This window comes from Chelonoidis abingdonii, chromosome 2 (genome assembly GCF_003597395.2).
Source record: "Chelonoidis abingdonii isolate Lonesome George chromosome 2, CheloAbing_2.0, whole genome shotgun sequence".
Lineage (NCBI taxonomy): Eukaryota > Metazoa > Chordata > Testudines > Testudinidae > Chelonoidis > Chelonoidis abingdonii.
This window is the reverse complement of record NC_133770.1, coordinates 80,537,236-80,562,233: the sequence shown is the minus strand read 5'-3', so window position 1 is coordinate 80,562,233 and position 24,998 is coordinate 80,537,236. Positions and strand designations below refer to the sequence as shown.

General features: G+C 41.2%; 1 protein-coding gene across 1 annotated transcript in view; it reads left to right on the top strand.

Moving 5' to 3' along the window:
• The window catches only part of TOPAZ1 (testis and ovary specific TOPAZ 1), a 98,829-nt gene that overhangs the window by 23,729 nt on the left and 50,102 nt on the right, over positions 1-24,998 (top strand). The window contains 9 exon segments of the mRNA XM_075061949.1: positions 8,865-8,980; positions 10,131-10,216; positions 12,967-13,103; positions 17,361-17,404; positions 17,407-17,424; positions 19,442-19,593; positions 19,830-19,922; positions 20,209-20,324; positions 21,356-21,422. Coding sequence (XP_074918050.1) covers positions 8,865-8,980; positions 10,131-10,216; positions 12,967-13,103; positions 17,361-17,404; positions 17,407-17,424; positions 19,442-19,593; positions 19,830-19,922; positions 20,209-20,324; positions 21,356-21,422 — 829 coding nt within the window.

The window sequence follows — 24,998 nt, the reverse complement described above, 5'->3', positions numbered from 1 at the left end:
GTATATCTTTGGACTAGATTTTGTGACTGGTGCCAGGAATATGAAATAAATCCTAGAAATCCAGGAATTATGGCTTACTTGGACTTTCTTAAAAAAGGGTTTGACAAAGGTCTGTAATCCAGCATCATTGTGCATCAGATGTCTGTCCTTAGTAGCACCATGTTTGCAGGATCTGTGGGTTCTCTGGGAGAGAATCCCCAGGTACACAAATTCCCTAGTGTAGTCTGGTTAGCCAAGCCAGCAATTAGACCTTTCCTCCCCTCCTCCCCCCAAGTTGTAATGACAGTACAGAGAAACTGTCCCTTTGAACCACTGATTTCAGTGTGAGCATTTTATTTGTACATCAAAACTTACTTTCTGATAGCCATCCTATCAGCCAAGCAAGTGTCAGAGCTGGCAGCACTCTTTATTCAGGAACTTTACTGTGTGTTTCATAGACTTTAAATCATAGACTTTAGGGTCAGAAGGGACCATTATGATCATCTATTCTGATCTCCTGCACAATGCAGGCCACAGAATCTCACCCACCTACTCCAGTGGCTCAGACACAGGTTTGATATAGAAGTCCTCAAATCATGGTTTAAATACTTCAGGGTGCAGAGAATCTTCCAGCAAGTGACCTGTGCCCCATGCTGCAGAGGATGGCAGAAGCCCTGGGGGGTTTTCACCTCTCTCCCCTGGAGGTAAATTCCTTCCCGACCCCAAATATGGCAATCAGCTAAACCCTGAGCATGTGGGCAAGACTCACCAGCCAGACACCCAGGAAAGAATTCTCTGTAGTAACTCAGATTCCAACCCCATCTAACATCCCATCACAAGCCATTGGCATATTTACCGCTGGTAGTCAAAGGTGAATTAATTGCCAAAATTAGGCTATCCCATATACCTTTCCCTCCACAAACTTATCAAGCTTAGTCTTGAAGCCAGATATGTCTTTTGCCCCCACTACTCCCCTTGGCAGCTATTCCAGAACTTCACTCCTCTGATAGTTAGAAACCTTCATCTAATCAAGTCTAAGCTTCCTGATAGCCAGTTTATATCCATTTGTTCTTGTGTCCACATTGGTACTGAGCTTAAATAATTCCTCTCCTTCCTGGTATTTATTCCTCTGATATATTTATAGGGAGCAATCATCTCCCTCAGCCTTCTTTGGTTAGACTAAACAAGGCAAGCTCTTGAGTCTCCTTTCATATGACAGGTTTTCCATTCCTCGGATCATCCTAGTAACCCAACATGGTCCCAGGACTTGGAATTGTTTATTCAAGGTGAACTTTTTTTTTTTTTACATGTTTCCCAAGGAACCTTCATTCTGCCCAAGGCCACAACATCCTGCTGAGGAAAGGTGGCACACGTTACATGTTAGAAAGGGCTCTGAAAATTTACCTCAGACATATGGAAGAGCCAATGCACCCACAGCCTGGTCAAATGCTACCATCTTTATCAAGCGATACAAGTAGACTTCCTGTCCTCTGCAGAGTCATCCTTTGGCAGGAAGGTGCAGCAGGCGGTGCCTAGAAATGATTTTGCCCTTTGAGCAAATATTATAGATTGGGAGGGGACACAATTTTTCCTTTTTCTGACCTTTCCTGTAGTCCTTTCTAAATTTGTTTACTGCTTGCTATTCTCAGACATGAAGGATGTGGGAAACATTGGGCTGCAGAACGGAAAATTTCTTACATGCGATACATTTCTGTTAGCGCGTCTTCAGTGATTCTACCCACCCGTGAGGGCTCATGAGTCAAGGGCCAGATATTAAGTGGAATCATTACCATATGGCCATTGTAGCGAGGGGGTCCCTCCCCCACGCTCTGAGACTGGCATAGGCTAGGACCCTGCAGTCCTGGCGGAGCCGGCCGCCTATCCTGCCCCCAGAAGTCAAGGGGCGGGACCGGAAGTGTAAGGCCCCTCGGCCTTTCCCGCCCCCAGGAAGTCAGGGGCGGGACAGGAAGTGTAAAAACCCGGTCCCAGCCTCAGTTAGGAGGAGGCCGCCGGAGAAGGCAGATGTGGGTGCCCGAGCTCCCGCTGGCCCGGCTTACCCTCGCTCGGTATCCGGAGGGGTCCTGGCCTGACCTCCCCTGGGCCAGACGCAGAGCAGTGGGCTGTGCCTTCGACGCTCGCCTGCGGAGGACTGGATCGGACCGCCTGGACCCCGGTACCCCAAGGAGTGGACCGGACCGCCTGGACCCCGTACCCCGAGGACTGGACCGGACCGCCCGAACACCCAGGACGCTGAGGACTGGACCGGACCGCCTGGACCCCGGTACCCCGAGGACTGGACTGGACCCCCCCTGCCGAGCCAGCGAGGAACCAATGATCTGGGAACCCCTGGACGACGCCGGCGAAGGGCAGGTACCCAGGGAGGGGAGGTTGGAGCAGCCCGGGGCGGCTGACGACAGTCAGGCCGCAGAAGGCCCCGAGCCGATGGTCGTGTGCATCGGCCAGGATCCCCACTGACCCTCCGGTCGGTGTGTTTCGGTGGAACCCTGCGCTCACCCGGTCAGTGTGTTTCGGCCAGGATCCCCACTGACCGCCTTAGCGGCGACAGCCGCTACTAGGGCCCCGGCTGGAACGCAGTGGAGTGGGAGGGCCTGCGTTCCCCCTGCCACCCTTAAGGGTGGCAGACTCCCCCCTTCCTTTACTGAACTTGATCGCCTCCAATTGTCCCTTGCTCTGCCCTGCCCCCAAAGGGCCAGAGCCCCTCAACTGCTTGTTGCTCTGCCCTGCCCCAAAGGGCCGGAGCCTCTAGACTGCTTGTTGCTCTGCCCTGCCCCAAAGGCCGGAGCCTCTAACTGCTTGTTGCTCTGCCCTGCCCAAAGGGCCGGAGCCTCTAGACTGCTTGTTGCTCTGCCCTGCCCCAAAGGGCCGGAGCCTCTAGACTGCTTGTTGCTCTGCCCTGCCCAAAGGCCGGAGCCTCTAGACTGCTTGTTCTCTTGCCCTTCCCCAAAGGGGCCGGAGCCTCTAGACTGCTTGTGCTCTGCCCTGCCCCAAAGGGCCGGAGCCTCTAGACTGCTTGTTGCTCTGCCCTGCCCCAAAGGGCCGAGCCTCTAGACCGCTTGTTGCTCTTCCCTGCTTCACAGGCCAGAGCCCCTAACCTGTTTGTTCGCTGTCCCGCCTACCTAAGGGCTTGGACTACAGACTTCATTCGCTCAGCCCCTGCGACCCGGAGCTGAGCTGCGGCCAAGGCCTTTACACTCAGCCCTTGCCCCAAAGGGCCGGAGCCTCTAGACTGCTTGTTGCTCTGCCCTGCCCCAAAGGGCCGGAGCCTCTAGACCGCTTGTTGCTCTTCCCTGCTTCACAGGGCCAGAGCCCCTAACCTGTTTGTTCGCTGTCCCGCCCTACCTAAGGGCTTGGACTACAGACTTCATTCGCTCAGCCCCTGCGACCCGGAGCTGAGCCACGGCCAAGGCCGTTACAGCCATCTTCCTTGGTCTAATATACATAGTTATTTTGTTATCTCTGAAATATGAATAATGACGTTATGCAAGTTTTACAGTTTGGGAATAACACATGTGGAAGCAGGAGCGCTGGAACCAGTGTAGAAATGGTGGGGGGGCCACTGGTGCCAGAACTGTGTCCCCCTGATCCTCCAGCCAGGTGGAAGCCAGAGCCAGGCAGTGGTAAGAGCTACCCAGGGAGCCTGGCTCGCTGTGGGGAGTGTCACACCCTCTACCTGCCCTGGTTGTGGGGGCTGGAGTGCCCGAGAGCAGTGCCCAGCCCATGTCCCCAACCCCTGGGGCATGCCTCCCAGGGAGGTGGAGGATCTGGGACTCCCCACAGCGGCCTGGGCTCCCTGGATGGCTCTTACTACTGCCTGGCTCTGGCTTCTGTTCTGGCCAGGGGTGGGGCTTTGGGGGGGAAGAGAAGGAGCAGGGGCCCCATGATGAGGTGAGACTAAGGCCCACCTTTGCCCCCCATCTAGGAAGAGGCTGGTGCGGTTAGCAGGGGCTGCACTTTGCAGTGGGGGAGCAGATCACCTTATTAGTTCCCCTCTCATGCCTGCCTGAGGGTACTATGCCCATGTTAAAAAGTGGACGGGCATGGCCCTCCTACTTTTAATAGTGTGTGTGTGGGGGCAGTAGCTCCCCTGCCCACCCCTCCACCTCCGATTATAAGATCCCTGTTTGGAAGCAAGCAGGAGCTATGGGGGCATGGACAGACCATGCAGCTCCAAAACGCTGTTCTGCCTTCATGAACTGAATAGAGGAGAGTAGCCCAGATGTCAAGAGTTGTGGGAGATGTTACTAGCAGAAAGGAAATTATTGGTAAGAAATTTTCCATTCTTTTTACCTCATCTTCCTCTGAGCCCCCATTTTGTGAGGCCAGAAGGTTTCTCAGTATGCACCAATCAAAAGGCAATATGGTACCACTACCAAAGATAAATGTGACCATTTTTCCTAGTGATTAGGGTCTCATTTCTAATGGGGAAGAATTTCACCGGAAAGAATGATCACACTGTACTGACCCTTTACAACCCCTTCATCAGGTATGCAAATTGTCAGGGGCATCAGAACAACAAAGATAGGCAAACACGGGCTATCATCTGACATACAATGTGCCCCTGCATGCTTTCACAAGCAGTGCTAACATGGGTCGACAATATTGCAAGTACAGCCCCTCTCAACATAAAAAATAAAATCACATGGCCTAATGCTGGCTACTCCCTGGTTGGGGATACGGGGTATTAATTCACATCTGTTTCATGCAGTTTGTGGAGCTTTGATCCTTGGGGTCAGATGATCAAACAAATCAGTTCCCATATATCTTGCTGATACAGTGGAAACTTGTAGCTGAGGCTATTCAGAGTCATCAGACAAGTTAACTTAGAATTCTGTCAGGTACTGCATGGAGGAATACAGGTCATGCGATGAGTTGAAGCAGTCCAGGAAGTATAACAGGAAAAAATACCTTTTTGCATATGATAGTTAGAAAAAATGCAGAGCCAGTAACTGCCTCAGAACTATCTACATCTCTTCCATCCAGACTCCTGATTTGTGTGAGGTTCTTCCATGTTGGGATCAAAGGGCTGGCTGTAACTTTGATCAGTAAGGTCACTGGGCATTGTCCAAAGGATGGAACCTTTGGAGCTTTGCAAGAATTTCAGGAACAGCTTTGTTCCATTCCCTGTTTCAGAAATCCGCAGAGAGGTGATACATGAATGAAATTAACCTCATCTGTTTCAGATTGGATAATTATAACCTGCTCCCCATCCTGTTTCTAGCCTCAGAGAATGAAGGGCAGGCAGAGCAGGGCCCTGTCTGAGATACATAAATAAGTTCCTAAAGCAGGCTTATTTTCAAAGTATTTCCATTTTACTATCCCCAGATAATAATTATGTTTTGCAGGTAGATTGCTGCCTTTTTGCTTTCCCAATTTTCATCTTCACCATTTGATCTTACCTGTACTCTCTCTGGGTCTCTCTTTGGGATCATGGTAGCAATAATACTGGCTTTAGGGAAGAAGGAAATTCTGTTACATCTTCTGGGACAGTTTTTCTGATCAGCGTTCTGTACAGAGAAAGTTGGAGCAAACACAGTGATACAATTTCTGGAGCATTTTGGATTTAGAACAAACATTCACGTGTGGTGCCAGGGAAGTCAGTCATAGATCTAGGCTGAGGATAAATACTATCCAGTACATGGTCTCCTTTCAGACGATGAAGATGGCTGTAATAGAAAACAAGTGGGGCTACAGAAACAAATCCAATTCTTATTAGAGCCTATTGGAATTCTGATTTCATAAACAAGTATGCTTCAGTGATCCAGAGTTCATATACCTACCCATTCATTCCAGGTATCCCTCTGTGTATCTGCCTATATTATCCACTGGCAGAGATCTAGCTCTGATTGTATATTCTCTGTTCCCCCAACTGATGAATGCTGAGAGTCAGATTTTTTTTTAAGGGACCTTCCCAGTTCAGTTCAGGGAATTCGGTACCAGAAGGAGAACACCACATCCAGTAGCTGGCATTTAATGATTTGTTGAGATCTCAGAGATCTGCTCCTTCCATGGATAACAGACCTGTTCTTGTCACGATACTCAGTATGTCTGATTGTGTTTTTCTCAGTTGTAACAACCCTAACAACCCTACTCCAGAAAGAAATTCTCCTGTTGTGGTTGAAACAAAATTTCTTATCTCCTGTGTGCACTGCTCACCAAGGGAGAGAGGAACGCCAAGACTTACATGCAGAAACCTGAGTAGCAGAGTAGAACCTGAGTCCATAAGTATTCTCTCTCATCATAAGCCAGTGTAAAGATATAGATCACCAGCCTACTATGTCTGAAAAAAATAGTGTTCTTGGGAGCCTTTGTTGGGACCCAGGATGAGGGGATGAATGCCCTCTCTTAAAGCTGTGGAAGGACCCTGCTTTATCTTTCCAGTTTTTCCACTGCCCCTCAGGACAGTACAAAGTCTAGGAACTGGATAGTAGCAGTGATACTTTTTATGCCTTTCGTGTTGTAGGGGGTATGGCTCAGTGGCCTGATAGCATTGCATCTTCAGATGGCTCTTTTTTGCAGAGGAAGTCTGTTATTGAAAAAACAATCTTCCATCTGGGACTGGACAGGCTTGAAATGAATACTTGGATAAAGTACTTATTTCTCTCATGGATCCCAAAAGAGAAGACAACAAATGCAACTTATTCTATGGCTAGTGCAAAGGTCATAGTTTGGATACCATGTTAACCAGTGTACATAGCCCAGAATTCCTCCGGAAGGGTTTTATTCTGGGTGTCTGAGCATCCTACCAAAAATATCAAGTCTCTGTAGTGTAATGTTAAAGAAAAGGAAGTTTTGTACAAATTCCAGCTTTAAATGCTTCTTTAAGGCATCAGCCTTATTCCAGTCACCACAAGGCTTTACAACATGACCCAAGAACTTCATTCTGTACCTTCAGCATTACCCGGATTGAACCTCTACAGTAAGCTTCCTTATACTTCCTATCTGTTAGAATGAGAGTGTGCTTGCCCATACTTGCAATCAGATAAGGGCTGTTTTAATATGAATTTGGGTGCTTTCTCTAATGAGAACTAGTATTGTACTTTGAATTCAGATGGATAGTTCTTACTACTGTCATAACATTCATTCCCTAAATTCAAGTCTTCATTAATTTAAGCATCAAAGTCAAGTTCTTAGGGGGAGTGTCAGAGTAGAGTAGTCGTGTAGTACCTCTAACGTGGGGGTCCTCTGTCTCCTTGGGGAACTCTGATCAATTCTCAGGCGGCAGCCCCAGCAGCTCCTCAGCATCTTGGTCGGCTGGCGGTCCTGGGAGCTCTGGCTAGTCCTCAGGCACCAGTCCCAACAGCTCCTTAGGGTCTCTGTAGGCTGGCAACCTGGGGAGATCTGGCCAATCCTCAGCACGGTAGCTGCAGCCCAACTGAGCTGCAGGGCCTGCCTTTTGTACTTCTACTTCCTGCCCCACCCCATAACTTCTGATGGGGTGGGCGTGATTTTCCTGGTTCTACCCACCAAGGGGATGGTTTTTGGTCCCTCCCTGTCAACCTCCGAGGGAGGTCATGCCTCCTCGCTACAGCCATATAGCCATCAATTCATAAGTTCACCATGTTCTTCATATTGGTCATCCAATCTTAGCCATTGCCATTTCCTCTCTTTTGGAAGAAGTCTCCATGCTTTGGTGCCTTATGGAAGATGTAATTTATATTTATATATAATCTACCTTGTTTGTGGATGTCCGAATTTAAAAGATAATCCTGCTTCCCACCCTAGAGGTACACTATTATGAAAATACCATTTAATGGGTCTGTGAACCTTAGCACGAAGAAGAGGAAAATTTATCCGTACTTACCTGAAGATTTCCCTTCTTAGATTAATAAGGTAAGTAATAATTAGAGATGCAGACCACATGGGAGACCAATGGATTACCCAGAATAGAGTTGGAAATTGACATCCAAAAATTTGGATTTGTCATTGTTAGGTGTAATTTGCCATGCTCTTTAGTAGGAGAAATCGTGTTTCTTCCTCAAAGTATAGTAAACACAGTCTGTTTAAATTATCTTGGCTGTGGATGTTATCTCAACTGGCTGGAACTTTGCGAGGATGGAGCATTCCCATACTGCCAGTGACTGACAGGTTTGGTTCTGCCCCCAAACTGCAAATAGGCTGACATACCCATTGTGATGGATCTGTGTGCCTTATTACTCAAAGAAAGGAAATTTTCAGGTAAGTAGGGATACATTTTCTTATTCCTGTAACTATAACCAAGGAAGGAAACAGCAAACATATTTTGCTGCACTTGCTGCAAATATTCATGTTTCTAAAAAATATACTGTTTAACAGTGTTGAGCATATATATTTGAAATCAGTTGCGAGGTAGAACACTTAATTGGGGCTCAGGAGTATTTTCCCTTTGAAATATTATTTAAAAAAATTCTTCCTTTTAGTGTAATTGGTCCATTAGAAAATAATAAAATTTGCTCTTCAGAAGCAACTTTATAAGCCCAATGGATTTCATCTCTGGCAGGGAAGATTTAGCAGTACATAGAAAAGAGGTTAACTCAAGCATACAGCACAATCATCCCAACCTTCTTTTTAGTTTGATGGCAGAATTTTAAACCAATGACTCACAGGTGCTCCCTCCACCAAGTTGCTGCATTTGACTCTTGATTACATAGTTGCTATCGCCTTCTCCCTGCTTTAATATAACTATGGACAAGTTGAGATCACCTTTCACTAAAGCAATATTGGGGGGGGGGCGGGATTGCTCTTCAGCTACTTAAATTTGCAGTGAATATTTAAGTTTTGCTTTAACTGTTGAAGAAATTATCTAGTGTTTTATTTAATACATGACATGAAGAGTTAGAGAAGCATTTGTCTTATTTTGTTAAACGTGTTTTTCTCTTACTATTTAGCAATGATTCTAAATATATAGAATTTGTGAGCAGTGAACTTCAGTTAGGATTGCAACTGCCATCCCTCCAAATAAATGCCTTCCAGGAAGACACAGTTCTGAAACCCTGGATCAATGGTATTTTAGTCTGTAATTCAGTAGCTTGTGCTTTAGCTTCATACTCTGTTTAATCTACATTTTAATTAGAGCACTTTAATGTCAGCTGTTAGGGCTCATGCTTCTTCAGAAACTTGATTGTATTGTCCCCTTAGATAGCATTCAGAGAGAAATCTTCCGTAATACCTGCATATTTTGATTTGTCCAGATAAGACAGTTTGTTAGGGCGCTCCATTTCAGCCTCTTAGCATGATTTTTGTATATTATGTGGTCTAAGGTTTTTTTAATTTATTTTTTTTATTTAAAATCAGGTTTTTCAAACTGTTAATATGAATTCGCTGTCATTTCTGATTTGAGTCAGATAGTTATCAGATATGTTGGATTTAATGTGGGTGAACAGAACTCCCTCCTCAGAAAACATTTGCTCTTGAATGAATGCCCATACTTAGGGTTGAAACAATTAAAAATAGTAAATCTAAAAAGCTCTAAATGATACTTTCTGAAATAACTGGAGGAACCCAGGGAGAGGCTGGGAAGGGGGGAAAAATTGTGACTGGAGCAATAAGATTATTTTGCTCATTATATTCCCAGTTAGTTATTTGGAATAAGAAATATAAATATTTTTTAAAAGTGACTAGTGATTTTTGGGTGCCTCAGTTCTTGGATGCACAACTTGAGACCCCATAAATGGGTCTGATTTTCAGAACGTTCTGAGCACCCGCCCTTTGAAAATCAGGTTCTTTCAAGGTGTCAAGCTGACCACCCAAAAGTTAAGGCACTCAAAAGCACTATTTGCTGTTTGAAAATCTTAGTTTAGTTTTTTCAGATATATAACCAACACTTGTATTAATTATTATTCAAAGGAAAAAATCTTATTTCTTATATGGTGGGTACATGATGTGTGTATAAATAAATGATTTTATTCAAGTCATTCTAAAATTTCATGTTTTCATGGTGAAAATATTTATAATATCTCTGATAAGTTTTCCTGTTACAGTGCTGAAAGTAGGCCTGTCTTACATATGTAGGAAATAACCTGAAATGTCATTAAAGGAAAATAGTAATGAGCTGTTATAAGGATTTGATAAATTTAAAGAGAACTAATATTCATGACTAGTATATGACCCATTTTATTACTCAGTCCATTAAATATTCTTGTCCTGAATCTTAGATTTCAGATACTCAGGAAAAAGCTCTCTTTTGCCATTGCCAAATTCTAACTGTTATGAACCATGGAAAATGGACAAAAATTTGGTGGTAAGTTGCTAAATGCTTAACAAACTTGTAATATTGGATTAATTTTGTTCATTATGGATATTTAGACAGTTTTTTATAAAAATACTTAACTATCAGCCAAAACTTCAACCACCTTAAAAATGGTATAATTTAGTGAATAAATAGTGAATAAATTTAGTGAATAAAGGGCATAATCAGTGATGAACAAACAAATGTTCAAAATGCAGCTGTGTTGGCTTCTGCTGCACTAGAAACAATGTTTTTTGCCAGTTGGGAGGGATAGTAGCTTATATTTTGTAAGGTTTAGCAGAAGCTGCAATGTTTGTTAGATTGGTCACTGGGCTGAGAATAAGGGGACCTGGGATATCATCGCAGCTCAGTCACTAACCTGCTGTGTGACCTTGGACAAGTAATTTCAGCTCTCTTGGCCCATAACTTCTCCCACTCGTAGTCTGTTTTACTTATTTAGATTATAAGCTTTTTGGGGTGGAGACTCTTACGGTGAGTGTGTGTACAGTGCCTAACACAGTGCTAGGGGTTTTTGTTATGTTTTCATCAGTTTGTCTGTTACACCTTAAAATAAAGTTAGTGTCTAACTTCTAAAATGTAAATACACTTTTCTAATGAAAGATGGAAAGGAGAAATTACTATACTACTTTGAGTGATGGTCCCTATGTGTCTTACACATGTGGGTACACATGTGTGCCATGCACCTGAGTCAGGAGATTTTTAGTAAGCAGGGTCCATTGGTTCACGTATGCGCAGTTCTTCTTGTACTCTGAACTGAGAATATAAGGGGCAGTGCGGACCAGCATCTCTCCATTTCCTTTGTACCACCATGTGGCCTGAGTCAGAATCTGCTTCAGTCCACAGCTTCCTTTGACTGCTTCAGTCTATACATGTACAGTAAATCGTTCCATTATTTTGTTCATTTACTTTTTGGTTTTTAGTACTAGTGTGTAGTTCTTTTTCCCCCATCCTGGGGAAATTCTTCCTGGGAGGCTAGGATTATAACTAGGGTTCAAGAATTGTTTCCTTTTCGGTAGTGATGAACATTGCCCCTAGTGCATAGCTGAAATGTGAGCCTCACATAAATGCAGCGTTTGCCATTTCTTCCCTCCCAGAACTTGTGATGGTCAAGAGCTAAGACTTAAAAAAGCATTTGATGGAAACACCCCTCTGTCCCTGTATAGCAACCTCAATCAACAGGCAGTGCCCCTTTGAGCGCAAGCTCAGGACTTGAGGTTAAAACTTCCAAGCATAAGCAGAAGACTTCTCATGTGATTTAAGAAGAGACAATCTGCCTTCTTCCAAATCTGCCCCGGAGAAAAGAGATTCCTCCCTCATTCCTTCAAAGTTGGGCTAGTCCTCGTGCATGGGTCCTAAAGATTGAAGCCTGAGTAAACCTCTTCAGAGGGGAAAGTGATGCAAAGGAGCATAGATTCATTGGTTTCTATACCAGTTTCAACATGCAAATTGAAAGACAAACGTCCACCACTATTCCCTTTGACATCCAGATCAGATTCTGTGTCAATATCATAACAGCCATGGAGGAATCTGACTTTTGCTGTGACTAGGGAAGCACCAGATCTGATGGCTCCACTGACTGACTCATCCTGCACCCCAGAATACTCTGAGACCTTCATCTCTCCAGAGGACATTTTTGTTCTCCCCTGTTCTCACTCCTCCCTCCTCTATCTTTATTCAGAGACAGTTATACCAGAGGAAGAAGCTATCCTGGAGACACAGAACCACTATCCTCTTCCACCCGTGAGCCTGAGTACTCAATCATTGGTACCGTTGGTTCCAGCAGAAGTTTGGGATCCAGCTTTTTCATCCGATGAGTCAGAGATTTCAAAAGAGCCTCCACCCTATTATACAGAAAGAGGAGATTACTCTCTAAATTCATCTCTAAAGTAATTTCAGAGTATCGTGAGTCATACCATCCACTTATTGATATTTTTTGTGAAACTGCATGCCTCTGATGAGGAAAGAATGATTCATTCTCTAGACATCCCAAGAGCACTGGTCTTTTATCTATAAACAACAAAAGCAATTAGACACCTAGACTTTTTGTTATCATAGCAGAGAGATCAAGAGGTCTAGCTATATCTGCACAGAGATTTTCTAAATGGATCTCATTGCCCTGTGTTAACAAGTGGCTCACATCCCTCCCCTGGAGAGGATGAGGGTCCATTCCACTAGAGCCCAAGCAACCATTGCTGCGTCTCTGCAAGACATACCTCTACTAGAGATATGTAGGGCAGCTTCCTGGAGGTCCTTACCATCACAGAACATCACACTTTGTTCCAGTCTTCTGCTACAGACACAGCTATAGGGACAGCAATATTAGACAGCCATCACTTCTGCATTCTTGCACCTACCTCCTGTTTGACTACTGCTTGCTAATCTCCCACATGTGGAATACAGATTGAAACCAGCACTTGAAGAAGAAATGGAGGTTATCTATCTGTAACAGGTGGCTCTTTAAGATGTGTGGTTCTTATCTGTATTCTATTACCCGTCCTCTGTCCCTTCTGCTGCAGATCATAGTTAGATTTGTGGCAGGAGAAGGAACTGGAGCAGTGCAGGCTTGCACAGCCCTAATATCTCAGGTCAGAGCATGAGGAGAACAACTGAAAATGTGCTGACTAACAGTCAGTGTGTACGAAAAATATCTGGACTCAGGTGCATGGTGCACACAGGGACCCCATACATCTCGAAGAACCTCCAGTTATAGGCAAGTAACCCTCCATTTATCTGATGTTTAGGTTTCCCATCTGATCCAGCAGAACCTGGGGATGATTGAGTTGCCCCGTAAATATTGCAGATTTTATTTCAGTACACTGCGTGGCTGTGAAAGAGTGGAATGTTGGTTTTGGCATGTTCCTGAACAAGGAGATGAAAAGGTAAAGAGTTTAATCGGGGGGAGGAAATCCACAATTTTAACACTTTCTATTTTGTATAAAATGTTTTGTATTCAATTGACTTCAGTGTGAGTTACCTTTGAAGCTGAGAAATCCAAAGTGGGAACCCAGGAGAACACTTCCTTCCAAGTAGTTTTAACAGTTCTTTTAAAAGATATTTGCGTATAGAGCCTGTAGAACTTGAGTTGGCAGATTTTCAAGAGAGTAGACAGAAGCAAAATCATAAAAAATTATATATATATATATTAACCTAATCTCTGTAGAATGTAATGATATATTAATAGGAATGCCTCGGTAAACCCAGAAGACCAAATAAGCAGAAATTGTATATGCTCCCAAGGCACCAAAGCCATCTACATTATGTCATCCTCCAAAAGGTAGGTAGGTAGCAATGGTATCTCTCTGTAAAGATGATATAGTCCTCCTTGAAGAACTGACAGACGGAGTAGAACTGGCTTAGTGTCCCAACTATGAAGCATTGTTGGCAGGTTCACAAGTATCAGCAGCTTCCACCTATTTTGCATGAAGCATCATGACGTCTAGTGATTCTGTATTTCAAGACGTCCTAAAAAAAGCCCCAAAATATTTAAAATCTAGTCTCTATATGATCTCCTTAGTAGCAACATTGCATCAAACTTACAGTTTTGCACACATCCCACATGGTAGCCAGGGAAGTATTTGTGGAGATATTTGTTGAAGGCTGATAACCAGGCCAAGCACTTCATGGTTGCATCAGAGTATACTGATGGGGAAACTGGTGAATCAGTACAAAAGAAGCGATTGAGTCCAAAAACAAGGAAAATAGATCTTTTAGGAATTGTCATACAACTTTGGTCACTGGTTCAATTATTTGGGTATTCTATTCCTGACAATGACCAGTATCGAAAGTTTCAAAGAGAAGTGCGGTGGAGGGGGGAATTTATAAGGAAAGTTTCTTCCTAACTTCTGTTAAATTAGTGGATGCGTTATTGCCTGAAACTCAGGGGTTAATGTCCTTTATACGTTTTATGTTTTATGCTATTTAATAAAACTGGATTATCTCATAGTCTACACAAATGTGTAATCCTCTTTTGAATCCAGTATGCTCTTGGCCATGATGAAGCAATGAGTTCCACAGGTGAATTAACCATTTTATTTTTTAAAAATTGTTTCATTGAATGACTCTTGTTTTTATATTATGAGTGAGTAAAGTGGCTCATTGTATGTGTGATGGTCCTTAAAGATCTTCCATGCTAATCAGTTGTTCACATATGAATCACAATCATGTTGGCTGTTTATGAATAAAGTTATGCCCCGTGTAAGGGAAACAATATGTGGAATCAACAGGAACCTTTAATAAACAGCATGATATCCAATCCCACTTCAAACTGGAACACTCTGATTTTTAAATGTTACTAACTTCTAGGCTTCAATTGACCTATTTTGCTGATGGATACGTCAACTCCTAGTCTAGAATCCAGTGTTGTCATTAAAATTCTTCTGGACTCCTGCATATTGATCTCCTCAAAATTACTCATGCATGGAAAAGTATATGTTAGCTTTTTTAAATTAAAGTCAATGTGGCTTTTTCTGAAACTGTCTGTTTTCTACAAAGTAATGACTCAGTTGAAACAGGGTAACAAGTTTCAGAGTGGTAGCCGTGTTAATCTGTATCCGCAGAAACAACGAGGAGTCCTTGTCAGCTTAGAGACTAACAAATTTATTTGGGCATAAGCTTTTGTGGGCTAGAACCCACTTCATCAGATGCGTGAAGTGAAAAATACATTTTCCCAATACTAATTTCTCCCTACTGTTACTCATATACCTTCTTGTCAACTGTCTGTAATGGGCCACTCTCTTACCACTTCAAAAGTTATTTTTCCTCCCTTACTGTCCTGCTGTTAATTGATTTATCTTGTTAGACTGACCACACACTTGGTAAAGCAACCCCCGTCCTTTCGTGTATTTATACCTGCTCCTGTATTTTTCACTTCTTGCATCCAATGAAGTGGGTTCTAGCCCACGAAAGCTTATGCCCAAATAAATTTGTAAGTCACTAAGGTGCCACAGGGACTCCTCATTGTTTTTTCAATTGAAACACTTTCTTACAGGAATCAAGGACTTTAAAATCCATTGCATTTTCAGATGCCAAAAGCTACTGTCCCTGTCCATCATTCAATAAGACTATATTATGGAGGCAGGCTTGGACCAAATTCTCCATAGAAATTTAAGTGTATATATCCTCTCCCATCTAAATTTGTTACAATTAACTCTAAATGTAGACTTTCCCATTTTTACATGGTCCGTAGATTCAATTATACCCCTTGTAAATTGAGACAATTAAATCAAGGAAAGTCTCATACAAGCTGGAAATGAGGCTCACAATTAGGCTCGTTTATGCATATAATGTGGACTTGTCCCATGATTAAATCTTTCTGCAACTGGATTTTCCAAGCAATTTCACTAATATTTGGAACAATGATTGCTCCAGATGCAGTCTTGGTATTTTTGGGCATCAGTCCAAAATAGGAGGAAAATAGATTCCAAAAGAAAGCAAATTAATTTACATACTTTCAGTCTGTGCTAAAATTTGTTTTAAGTGCCCTCAGCCACCTGGGGTTTTAGATGGGGTTAAATTAGCTCATCCACTGCCAAGTGACGTTGCATTTTTTTAACAGTAAAAGATCCCATGTGATTTTTTTTTTTCCAAAAGAGACCTTTTTACGCCTTAACAAAAAGCTACTAAAAAAATTTAATACAAACTCTTATTTTTGGTGTTCTGCATGTGTTTTATTTATAATAAATTGAAGTACTGAGATTCTAAAGTGTTAAGATTGTCTAGTTCTTTGACTATCAGCCTTGCTGATCTGCAGATGTTAATTTTTTTTTAGGGAAGAAAGATTGACTTATGGTTAAGTCATAGCTCTGGTTCTGACATTAACTCACTGTGTCACCTTAGACAAGCTACTGGAAGGGACGTGTCCACTTCAAAATTAAACTATTTTTTATTACTTATATTTGCTACAAGTGACACACAAGACTATAAATGAAGGCTGCAGCAAAAAAAAATTCACTTCGTATATTTGGTAGCATACTTGATAGAATGCTATTACTGTTTATTAGAATAGTCAATAGAATAGTCCCTTTTTTGGGTCTTTCACAGAACAATAGGGGAACAAAAGACATTTAAATATGCTGGGGAATATGTTGTAAATCCACAAAAATTGGAAAGGCAATTGTACCTGAAACTTTTTTTTTTTTTTTAACTGACAAGATTTCAAGCTAGAGAGAGGAGAGAAGGCAGGTGAGGTAATCTCTCTTACTGGACCAACTTCTGTTGGTGAAAGAGACAAGCTTCAAGTTTACACAGAGCTTGAAAGCTTGTCTCCTCACCAGTGAAAGATGTCTGATACAACATATTACCTCACCCCCTTCTTGTCTCACGACTACAAACAACACTGCATACCAGATTTCAAGCAGTTGACAGTGTCCTTTTAATCTGACTGTGCTTTGAATTCTTCATCTGCTAAAATTACAAGGAGAAATACTTTTATATTGCAAAGCTAAATTCATCAATTTTTTAAAGCATTTAAGATCCTTCAAATGAAATTCTTGACAAATACTTAATACCTCATTTTAATCTTGCGAATTTATTTCAAGTCTCTTTATCACTGGCATTGGTCTGTAGTGAAATAACTTCAAGTCAATTTTCTGAGCTCCTCTACATGCCTTGCTTTATATGTTTTATGGAAAACAACAGTAATATGTGCTGTTCCTCTCAGTTTTATTTCTGGACGTCCTTTTGACTTGGGGTCTCTGTACATTTTTTCTTCCACACTTGTGTTTTCTACCATATCCGTTCCCTTCCTGAATGCCTATTTTTCACCTTGTAGTGAACTCTGGTAATACTATGGTAGCCTTTTTAATTTCCAGTCTTTTCTCCTGCTTGATGCAAATATCTGTGGGAAATTCTGATATAGGTCTGTTTATACACACACATGCAGTTATTCCCAACAGTTCCTTCAGAAGGTCCCAAAGCAGCCATCCAAAATCTTTTTAAGTTGACAGTATCTGTCCTGCTTCAGCACTGCTTGACTATAGAGCGCATAACTAGTTTATCATTCATTCATGTCATCAGATGTAATTTAATCAACCAGAAGCAACCTAATGCTTACTTGCAATATCAAAATGACATTCAGTCTACTAATATGTTGAATACATGCTTACACTGTTGTAATGGATTCTGCTTATGTTTTTCTAATTTGCATGGCAATACTTAAGACGTATATAAATATCAATGAATCAAGTTGCTACAACGTTCAGGTATTATACAGAGAAATGAGTGTGTAATATAGTGATTTATAAAGGACGTCCAGGACAGGAACCATGAGCAGAGAGACAGACTAGTTGTGTGAAGTCACAATGAGTAATAACTACAAGTTAGTTAATGCAAGAGATCATGACTGCGTCCTTTTTTTTGTGCAAACCTCCCATTGACGTTGAGTGTTTTGCTGATAGATTTGATGGCTATACGTGGTCCTATTCCTAGACAAACTATGCTAAGATAAAGTTAGGGTTGAGAGTGCCATATCAAACACTTAGACAGAAAATATTACCAGATGTATTATTCCAAAACAAGCATTACAGACCTAGGAAATTCAGAGTTAAGGTTACATTTAAAAGAAATTCAAACATGTTAAAAAAAAAAAAAAAAAAAAAAAAAAAAATGCAGTTAAGGCACCCAAACAACTTTAACTCTGCCCTCTAGTGAAACCAAGCAATCACCATACAATTATGATTACAGCATTTTAGTATTTAATTACAGATACATTCAGGTTTATATAATTTTTCCATCTCATGACATCACTACAGGGAGTTTAAAGAATAGGGATAAGAATGGTTGGAGGAATGGATTTCTGATGAAAACTAAAAAAGCTAAATGTGCATAGTGTGGCTTCTGAGATAGTGTGAAGAATATAAAACTGCACAGGTATTTGAAGAGTGCAAATGCCAACGATGGACAGCAATTTTAGGCCCTGATCCTGGAATCAGATCCGGATAGACATTCCTATGTATACATACAGAGCTCCATGGAAGTGGAATTCTCTGCTCGCATTATTCAGTTGCAGGCTTACGGCCATAGATTGGTACCCAAAGAACAGGAGAATTATAACTGGGAGTAATGGGATCAAATTGAACTTGAAATCTAGTTAGTTTAAAAAAAGTAGCAGATTCAGCGAATATAATGCTTCTAAGTCCCTTGCAATTTGGGTCAAATAAATCATTGTCTTGTGGGCGAAAATGTTTTTCTTGTTCCTATTTCTGTTTGGAAGGCTCACACAAACGAGGAGATTGGCTATGCTGGGAAACAGCAAAACTAACTATATGCCAAATGTTGTCTGAGGCACAAAGTGCATAGAGAAAAATGGCTAAAAATGAAACTGACAATCTTAGTTACAATAGTAGATGAAAAGTATTCAGATGGAAGTCAGAGTTTAAGTTGACAGTGTTTCTTTGAGAGAAAACATAAACTCAGTGTCAGGTGGAATGCTTGCTGATAGTGGGAGGTGTTGCTAAATTGTCTTCCCAAAGTGATGAAAGCCATATTGTTTGGGGCATTTTAAATCAGATTGGAACAAGTGCTCTAGTCAGATTCCCTGTATTTCCAGTGAGGCTGGACTAAATTTACTGTAGAATAGTAATAGATCTTCTAGTAATATCTTTTTAATTGCTAGTTTCTGTGATTCAATGAAAATATGCTGAGCAAAGCTGAGTGGCTCTGAGGACTGATAATAGAATATGGATCTTTTAATCTCTAGTATTCTCTCTGATTAATACCTGATCCTTGGGAGTGACAAAAAGTGATTGCTGGCTGACACTTGTGTGGCCTGTGTGAAATAGGTCCACTTAATGGACAAGTGTTGACATAACAAACACCATCTCAGTTTGCATTGTATCTTTCTCGTCCATCTCAGCAGAGTTGCCAGTTGCTAAATGGATATGGAGGTTGAACTCTACCTTCTCTTAAGTGTTCTCCAGTGCATGGTGGAGGCTCATTTGTGTGGCAGTATAGTATGGCACTGCGGTATGGCACTGCTGATCCTTTTACAGTATCCGTTTTATGGATAATTCAGGAATCTGAGTCAGTCTGGCTTCCATTATCACAACTAAACTCACAGAATTTATCGCAAAATATTTTGTTTTCACTTTTGTATTTTAATATAGTGCCTGTATTAAGCAATAACTTCTATTTCAGGAAATAAGTTGTTTAAATACTTAAGAATGTCAGATACCTGCAAATAGGATTGACTGTTTCATTTGTTGGTTGTTTTTTTTTCAGTCCAGATATTTATGAATTACTACAGAGAAGTTACTCCTGGTGTGCATTTTGATTCACAAGTGCTGAATGATCTTCTCATTTCTTTGATCAAGTGTTCTTTGTTGAAAGAAGTATTTCAGTTGTTAAATGTTGCTGTAATGATTAAAATGCTGGTAAGTGACCAGGAAATATTTTGAAAGTCTATTGGATTCATGGGACCATAATTTTCCTAAAACTCATGAAGTTAACTGTAATAAGTTTTCTGTTTTGTTTACGTGGACTCAGTTCTGAAAGACAAAACTCTGCATAAGGCAACTCATAAACTACTATTATGAGAACTCTAAAATCTTTACAGGAGACAAATGATTAAACTATTAGGATTTTTTTAAATACTATTTTTTTTATTTAGCCAGCTGTTGATGTATTCCTGAAGGTGTTTGAGCATGTGGCTTCCATGAATATAAGAGATGCTGTGCCTTCATTAATAGATATCTTTTGTAAGGTATGACTTTTTTCCATTATCGCCTCCTGTGTAGCAGTATCACAAAAACGTCTTGCCTACTTTTAAAACCTGGACAATGAAATTTTAAAGATTGAATTAAAACAAGCATCTTTGTTCTAATGTAGCTAGACTCTTTGCACAGGTTCTTCTTTATTGCTTACTTTTTAAAAATCTTCTCTTACGCTATTATGTTATAGCCTCCATTGAGCTTGCTACTTGGTTCTGGAAATATTTCAGAGATGCTAATTTGTATGTAATCTGTATTTTTTTTCTTTTGATGCTACAGCTTTTTGATGCTGGAATGGTTTTTGAGCTTGAACATTTTAACTGTATTATTAAGTTTCTTCACCAACTGCAAGTTTCAAGTCAAGAAATTAACGTTATTTTGAACATGAAATCAAGGTGCGTATTTAGTTTAGGGAGTTATTTTACAGTTAATGTGTAAAATATATTTAATGGTTTCTTCTGGTTTTCATTTAATACAAAATTATGTAAAGAACAGACTTAAAGTATATTCCAGTTTTTGGATTATTACTAATTAGAAAGCATGGTAAAAAGGTGCAAATTTATACACTTTGTACAAAAATGAGAAGTTTAATTATTCAGTAACTACATGCTGATGATATTTAAAAGGGCTGCCAGTTTAATGGAGAATGCTAACACCAAGTAATGGGAATCAGAATACCAGGATTTTTGTTTCAGTTATTTTAGATTTTCCACAGCATTCATGATTATTAAATCTGATTAGCACAGCTGGGAGTAACATGCACAAATTATGGTGTGACCTTGGGAAAATCATCTAATGAACTCAGTGTTTTAAATTGTTTACAAACCTGTGTGAGGTAGGTTGTATCATTTTTACAGATAAGGAAGCTGATGCACAATTAAGTATGCTGTGCAAGGTGTCACAGAATGTCAGTTGCAGAGCCAGAAAAAGACACCTTACAACCGTGCTCTTGCTCTGTTCACTAGATCACACTTCCTCATGTAATTTGACATAATTTGAGACTGTTGTAGAACTTAGTGGGAGATATGAAACTCAGTTTACATTTTGTCTTATCATTGCCTTTTCATTGATAGTTACATTGAGATAAATCTTTTCTATTGGAAGTTAGTGCCTTTTTCTGTGGAAATAGTTTTCTCACTAGAATAATATTTGAGAAATATGATAAGTAGTCTAGTAAAATATTTAAAAATGATTTGTGCAACATACATAATAATAGTACACTGTTGAAGCACAAATAACATTCTTAATATGATTGAATATATTTGCCTTTTCCCTCTTGAGTGGTGTGTGTAAGCCGAGGTGCTGGGGGGTTAGAAAGGTAATGATCTAGGACTGAAAGCGGTGCTTTTTTTTTTTTTTAAGTGATAATACAAAGTACTATACTCTCAAACAGATAACTATAATTAACAGTTTTCTCTTGTTGAAGATTTCAGGCAAGACAGTTTAAAAAGAACTGGCTTTGTGACCTAAATTTGGCAATAGCTGAAATTCAGGTACAGTATGAGCATTTAGTTTTTGGAAACAAATTTCAGAACTAACCATACAAAATATATAGTACTTAATCAGTTTTTATTTTTGTTTTTTAGTGTAGTTGCTGGTTTTATTTCTTTAAAGCCATAGAGCGCAGCAATGTTTTGTCAGTCATAAAGGAATGTTAATTACTTTTATTTTGAAGACTATTAAAAACACGAAAATATGTTCCTTTAGTCAAACCAAAATTGTAGACAAGGATGGCTAGCATCCAGTAAGAAGACTATCTTAGTTATAAAGTGATGTGTCAATGTGGCTTTAAAGTTGTGGAAGTTTGTAGATTGTCTATATATGTCTTAAATGACTTAGGATTTCAAACTTTTTCTTTAATAGCAAGTGGTTCAGTTTACCTTTTTAAAATGTTAATGTAAACTGAGAACTTTTTATCTGAAAATACCGGGATTCAGATTCAAGCGCTTCCTACAATAAGAGGTAACATAACGAATACCTAAAGCTCTACAAGAGCTACATTACTTCGTGCTGAGAGCTAGGATTATGGTGCTACCAGGAAGATAATTAGTTTAATTGAAATAGTGCCTCCTAAGGAGCCTAATAAATTTTGTTGTTTTTGGATGAAACAATTGTATGACTCACCCTTGGAATTTGTGGTGCTTTTGATTTGTTATGGTGTATCATTCCTTAACAAGAATATACATTTTATATGCACTTACAATTAATAGGATTCCTGTCTTATGAAAAAAACAGTTCCAAAAGGGGCCTATTTGGAGTGATAATGGTTAACAAATTATAAAGAGCAGCAGCAATGTGATTATTTTTCTTATTAACATGCATTTTGTTTTGTAGTATTTGTTGTTTTCACTAACAGTAATACTGTGTTTTTTAAAGAACTATCCCCAAAGCTGGTGTACATTCGAGCAAGAATTTAAGGAAATAGTGGATGTAGGTTTCTTGTTAAATAGGAGGGGAGAACCTTTAATGCATCCCAATTAATGTCGTAGTAAAGAATCAAAATCTCTTCTATTTTGAAGGGCTCAGGTTACTGACACTCCATAGCACTTAATCAGCATGAAGCAGCTTCATACTGAACAGGAGCATGGGAGTACTACACAAGGATTTCAACCAATCTCTGGTGAGATAGGGCAAACAGCAGGTGCTGATTTTACAACATTGTTTTAAGTGGCCTCACATATGAGACAGCTGGAATAGATGATGAAGCACCAAGCTGGCTTGAGTCATTCCTGTCTGATATATATCTGAGAGAATTATGAATGGTAACTGCTTTACATTTCCAAGAGTTCTCTCCAAGCTCAATCTGTCTCTTCTTTTTCAGTGTGTTTCTATATCTGAGACCTCTGTCCTCATCCACTGTTAAGAGTTTTTGTACACGAGTTATCAGAATAGTGCACTGTGGTGGGCTCATGTTGGGTTTACCAGTGCTCCTAGACACACATAGCAACAGTAAAGAAAGATTTCCTTCCCCCTTCTGCTGGGAAGGAGATTGTGCCCATTCCTCTCAGATGAGGACCAGACAGTTGTGCTCCAGTCTTTCATCTCCCAATTTGAGTACTGTGACTTGCTTCACCTAGAGCTAAAGATGATGGCCACTTACAAGTTTTGACTTGTGCAACATACAGCTGCCTGCCTCCTATGAAGGAAAGACCAGCAACACCAAATGTCAGTGTCCCATTTGCTCCCCATTTAACTTCAGGTCCCATTCAGGATTGTGATCCTAACCTTTAAGACCCTTTGCCATACTCCAGCTTGTTTTCTTGCAGACAGTTTCTCTATTGTGACCCACCAAGACACTAAATTCATTGTAAGTAAGGAATCTGTGTGTGACCAGGGTAGAAGACCCATCTAACAGAGGGTAGGGCATCCAGAATAGAAGGCCCTAAACTATAAAACTACATGCTATAGACATCAAGATGAATCCTAGAGTCTTATCATGTTTAAATGATGATGTGAGATGCACCTGTTCAGAAGTCAATGGCATCATAATCTTGCACTCCTCATGAAAGGAAAAATTAAGTGGGAGGCAAAGATGAGGATGCAAAACATCTATGAAGATCACCTGATCCATGCAGCAGAAAGCAGAACTCTTAACTGAAAATTCCTTCATAATTTTTAAATATTTATCTGGCACCTACCTACATCCTAGAACTATCCAGTGCTTGAACATCAGAGTTAAGTACCTTAGAAATGCTACATATACATACATACTACAGTGACTGACACCTTTTGTACTAGTCATTTAGCCATGAACAAGGGTTAAAAACTTTTCCAGTTAACAAAATTTGTGGTGTATTTTGTTTTGTTTTCCATCAAACTTCCTTTCCTTGTCTATTACGAATGGTAATCATTACATTAGCCTTCTTGAATCTTTTTTTAATTAAAAAAAATGATAAAAAGGCCCCACCTAGATTAGCTGAAGTGCTGTAATAGACAAATCACAAGATAAGAGCACTGTATGGTACACTTCTCTAGTAGGAAACCAGGTTTCTATAATTCTCATGGGTTATGCAACATATGAGTGCAATATATGCATTTGGTTTGTATTAGGAATGGATGATGGTAATGTAATTGCTATTGGACATAACAACAAATCAGTATTCATGGTAATTTGAGTAATTTGAAGTTTCAAATGTCAGGCATTAATTTATCCCCACAATGTATTATTTTGGTTATATTAAAAGGGTAAGAATAACAATTTGATGATAAGACTGGTAGGAGCGTTGATTTTGCATATTGGTTTCAATTAGTTCTTCTTCAAGTGATTGCTCATGTCAATTCCAAGTGGGTGTGTGTGCGCCATGTGCACAGTCAGAAGGTTTTTCCCCTAGCGGTACCTGTTAAGTCAGCTGTGGAGCCCCCTGGAGTGGTGCCTTTATGGCGGTATGTATAGGGCCTTGCCAACCCGCTGCCTTTTCAGTTCCTTCTTACTGCCAGTGATGGTCGTTGGAGCTTCTTTTACTCTCTTGCCTTGAGCAAGTGATTCCCTATGTAAGGAGGCGCCCTGGCTCCCTGCCGCATGTGAGGGGGAAAAGCCAGAGCAGGCACCTCTGTGGGCGGAGCCAGTACCACCTGTTCCCGCCCCCCAGAAGTCAAGGGGCGGGACAGGAAGTATAAAAGCCAGGGCCCAGAGCTCAGTTGGGCCCAGAGCTCAGTTGAGCCCAGGACGCCGAAGAGTACAGACGTGGAGGCCTGAGCTCCCGCTCGGCCCAGCTTGCCTTGTGCTCACTATCCCGAGGAGCGCTGGCCGGGCCTGCCCCGGGCCAAGTATCCAGAGGAGCGCTGGCCGGGCCTGCCCCGGGCCAAGTATCCAGAGGAGCGCTGGCCGGACCTGCCCCGGGCCAAGTATCCAGAGGAGCGCTGGCCGGACCTGCCCCGTGCCGGGTATCCTGAGAACCCTCCGCCTGAACTACCCTGCGCCCGCTGGCCGGAGGAGCCGCCAGAGCCTGCTTCCCCCCAGTTCTCCGAGGAACCTATGGTCCGGGACCCACCGGACTGCACCGACGGAGGACAGGTACCAGGGGAGGGGGAAGTTGGAAGTAGCCCGGGGGCGGCTGACTACAGTCAGG